This window comes from Bison bison, unplaced genomic scaffold, assembly GCF_000754665.1.
Source record: "Bison bison bison isolate TAMUID 2011002044 unplaced genomic scaffold, Bison_UMD1.0 scf7180017864148, whole genome shotgun sequence".
Lineage (NCBI taxonomy): Eukaryota > Metazoa > Chordata > Mammalia > Artiodactyla > Bovidae > Bison > Bison bison.
The window spans coordinates 8,057,219-8,061,011 of NW_011494720.1; the positions used below are offsets into that span (position 1 = coordinate 8,057,219).

General features: G+C 49.1%; 1 protein-coding gene across 1 annotated transcript in view; it reads right to left on the reverse strand.

Annotated features, from left to right (window-relative positions):
- The window catches only part of EZR (ezrin), a 44,384-nt gene extending 40,597 nt beyond the window's left edge, over positions 1–3,787 (reverse strand). Inside the window, exon 1 of the mRNA XM_010840881.1 lies at positions 3,680–3,787. Coding sequence (XP_010839183.1) covers positions 3,680–3,691 — 12 coding nt within the window. The 5' untranslated portion in view covers positions 3,692–3,787. The remainder of the gene's footprint in view (positions 1–3,679) is intronic.
- Positions 3,788–3,793: the final 6 nt, after the last annotated feature.

Here is a 3,793-nt window from a genome sequence, read left to right on the forward strand (position 1 = left end):
AGGGAGGTAGAAAACATATCCCTGTTAAAATCCTTAACGGAAAAGAATACAAAGTCTCAAGAGGCAAGGGCATCTCAGAAATTATCTGAGGACTCTAGCACAGGGCAGGATTCCAAACACACTTTCAGTTGTTCTACTGAAGGGAGTCGATCTACTTGTACATTAGAAACTTCCTTATCGACACTTCAGGGCTGAATGCCTAAGGCATCACGGGTGCCACTGAAAGGCAGCTCGGGCTAAACTTCTCAGAAACAGCTGAGAGCTTGGCCCTGACACAACAGCCTTTTCATCCCTAAGCCTGACTGCAGCGGCTTTCCTTCCTGCCGCCCCGTGGGTCCTCTGTCACAACGAGGAAAGAGGGTGGGGGAGCGGGGAGGAAGCAGGAAGGGGAAGGAGCCCGTGGGTCACCTTCAGTCGACCGTGGGCACACGGGGCAGGCTTCCTGAGCCACGGCCCTGAGCACCCAGTCCACGCCTCTCCCAGATGAGAGACACCAACCAGGCCAGACCGGCCAGGTGGGCAGAGGCCGTGGTGCCTTCTGGACCTCAAACCATCCTCCTTGGCTGTCTACCCGTCACAGCCCAGAGCAGCTCTGGGAAAAGCAAAACCAGACGATGGACCGCAGCCCTGCAGCGCCCAGGGGACCAGCCCCGGGGACTGAGCAAGACTCCTCAGTCGGCCTGCCCATTTCCACACTGGCTGGCTTTTCTACTCAGCTGTGTCACACGTTACCTAAGCCTCTTTCCCTTCTGGATGGCTCCCAGGGAGTTTTCCAGGTCCCCTTCCCAGTGTCTGCCTGAGTCTGGGCTCGGGTCCCAGATTGTAAGCTCTCTGAGGACAAGATCTGTTGCAACCATCTGCGTGATACTTTGTGCCTGGCACCCAGAGACGGGGCCAAGATGCTCTCTGAAAGCAGACGTGCAGTCTTCCTAACGAGCAGTATCAAGAGAAAAAGCAGCAAATAGATATCATTTCCTTTATGTAATTGTTTTGCGAATAGAGTCACCATCCACTGACTATTCAGACACAATCAAAAATACTCTGCCTGCCAAATTCAAGGGGTCAGAGGCGGCCCAGATCCTGACTCTACAGCCAACTTTACGGTTTGCCCTTATTCCTGTTGTTAAAAATCACCATGGGAAGTCACCTACCAGAATTCTTGGTTTGGGCTTGAATAATAGGAATCGATAACTGTTCCAAGGACACACCTGCAAAGCTTGCTGATGATGCATCCACTTTAACATCCAGGGAGGGAGCAAAAAACAAGAGTAACAAAAACTAGATACACTCTAACAGCCTTAGAGGGCCCATCAGCCAGTAAGCTCTTAAGGACCTGCAGGTGGCCCTCATGGGATTCACATGGACAAAGAGTTAAGTGTATTCATTTTACAAGGCAAAATCTCCAAGACCCTACTCCACCAAAAAGGTAGTAGGAGTAGAAACTTCCCATGGTCGACATCTGTGGCTCATAAAAGGACACCTCACAATTCCACCTGCAAATAACTGTAAAAATTACATAAAACATAGTCTTTCAGAACCTTACTCTGAGTTACTGCGACCCTAACATACAAGGAGGTTACAAGTCAAGAATGGCTACTACTATCCTTCCTGAAAGAATTCAACAACTACTTTGTCAGAAAAACATTGTTAAGTTTCTGGTCCATCATAAAGGAACTTTAAAGCCAAATGAAATGAAAACATACCTGCCCTAAGAAAGAAGAGAGCCTTAAAAAGCAAGGCCATTCCCACACACGGCACAAGGGTGGACTCTGCGGACGCCGTGCCAAGTGGAATGAGCCATCACAGAAGGACAAATGCTGTGCAATCTCACGTGAGGCACCGAGAGGAGTCAAAGGCAGAGAGACAGAAAGGAGAGGGGCGGCTGCCAGGGGCTGGAGGGAGTGGGGAAAAGAAGTGAGTGTTTAATGTGCACAGTTTCCGTTTGGAACGAGGAAAAAGTTCTGCAGGTGCGTGGTGGTGACAACTGCACGACAGTGTGCACGTACTTAATGCCCTAAACTGTACGCTTAAAAATCCCTGAGACGGTCAAGTGTACGTCATGTAAACTCCACCACTAAAAAACAAACAAAAAACACACACGCCAGGAAAAGAAGACTTTATGAGAAACAAAAGTAGTGACTGATAGGAGACGGGTATACCGACTGTTATCTGAGTGATATTTTAAAAGCTGAACTCTCAACATCTTTTCTTTAGTGAAAGCCACAGACCAGGAGCGGTAAGTTCCTGATCACTGCTCTGAGTAACCAGTACAGGGCTATGCCCGGAGTAAAGCTCTATGTTTAGGTCCATTTTACACCACAGGAACTGTAAAGCCCGAAGGTCATGTGCCAACTACCAACTGGAAATGAAAAGAATTATTCAGTGTAGGAAAAAAAAATTGTCTGCATCGTGAATGAATCATCTTGATGATGTAACTGAGGCGAAACCTCTACTGGCTTCTCAATCTGTTAGCCTATGAACATAGTAATTTATTTAACCTAACAGTAAAAACTTATAAAGAACTCCTTTCAGAGAATCTAAAATGTGACGGTAGAAAACAAAACACATAAGCACTGACTACAGAACCAACTCATTTGAAAAACTAGAAGGTTTCTCATAAACTCCATACGTATATGAAATTATGTATGTATTTTATGTATGGGGTGTATTTTCATAAATTTCGTAGGAATCTTTTATTGTAATTTTCAGTGAATCCAGATATTCTCGCCACTGGGATTCAAAACTCCAAAAATCTTCAATTATCTCCTCCCCAATTATCTGGTCACCAGTTCACCTGTGTTCAAGCTGGTGTAACAGATACCACTTGCTAAGAAACGCTGGTCACAAAGAAGCTGCCTTGTTCGCCCAACTTAAATGAAAGCCGTATGAAGCCCAGGCTGGCCACCATCCCACCAGAGAGACAGATTCAGGCGACATAAATCAGATTCGGGGAGAGTGGGGGTAAGAGGTGCGGGCGCAGCAGCGCTCGGGGGTCAGCTGATGTTTCGGAGGTGCGCCAGGAGCCTGATTATCAAACTCCTGGGCTGCCTGCCTTCATCTGCAATTCAAGTTCATTACCAAAGCCCTCTCCGAGATAGGAATCCTGCTGCCACCAGCAAATTCCCGGGTTAACAGAGCACGGCTTCAGTAGGATGAACTGGAACGAGGCTACCCCCAGAGAGTATCCCCTCCACCCCGCCTTTAAAAGAGAGCGCCAGGGGAGGAGTTGGGGCTCGCCTGCTCCCAGACCCGGGAAGGCAGCAGGCGCGCGCCGTGGGAAGCCACCTGCCTCTCCTGCGACTCAGGCTCCTCTTCGGGGAAGAAAACTTCCAGGTTGTCTTAGGACAGGGGTTTTCCACCGCCCGAAGCCGTCTAAAAGGCATTCGGATTTTTCTCAAAGACCCTAACCCCCAAGGCGCGGTGGCGGAGGGGGCTCGCAAACAAAAGGGCCGTAGAGAGAACAGCATCGCAATCTTGTTTTCTCTAAGAGTTCCACAAAGGGATGACGAGGAAGAAAAGAGCGGAGAGGATCCCCTGCTCCTGCCCTCTCGTCCGCCTAGAACCTTATTCTACCCCCCCCCCCAAAAAACCCCAAAAGCCCCAAACCTCGCCCAGATAACTCCGCTTGAAAATCGTGCTCAACACATCCCGCCCTGCCCACACACATCCGAGAACTTACCGGTTTCGGCATTTTCGGTTCTGGACGGGTTTTCTCGCCTTCCTTGGAAACACGCTCTCCAGCAGCAGCTGAAACGCCCTTTCCCGACCTGCAGGCGGAGGAAGCCCTGTGAGC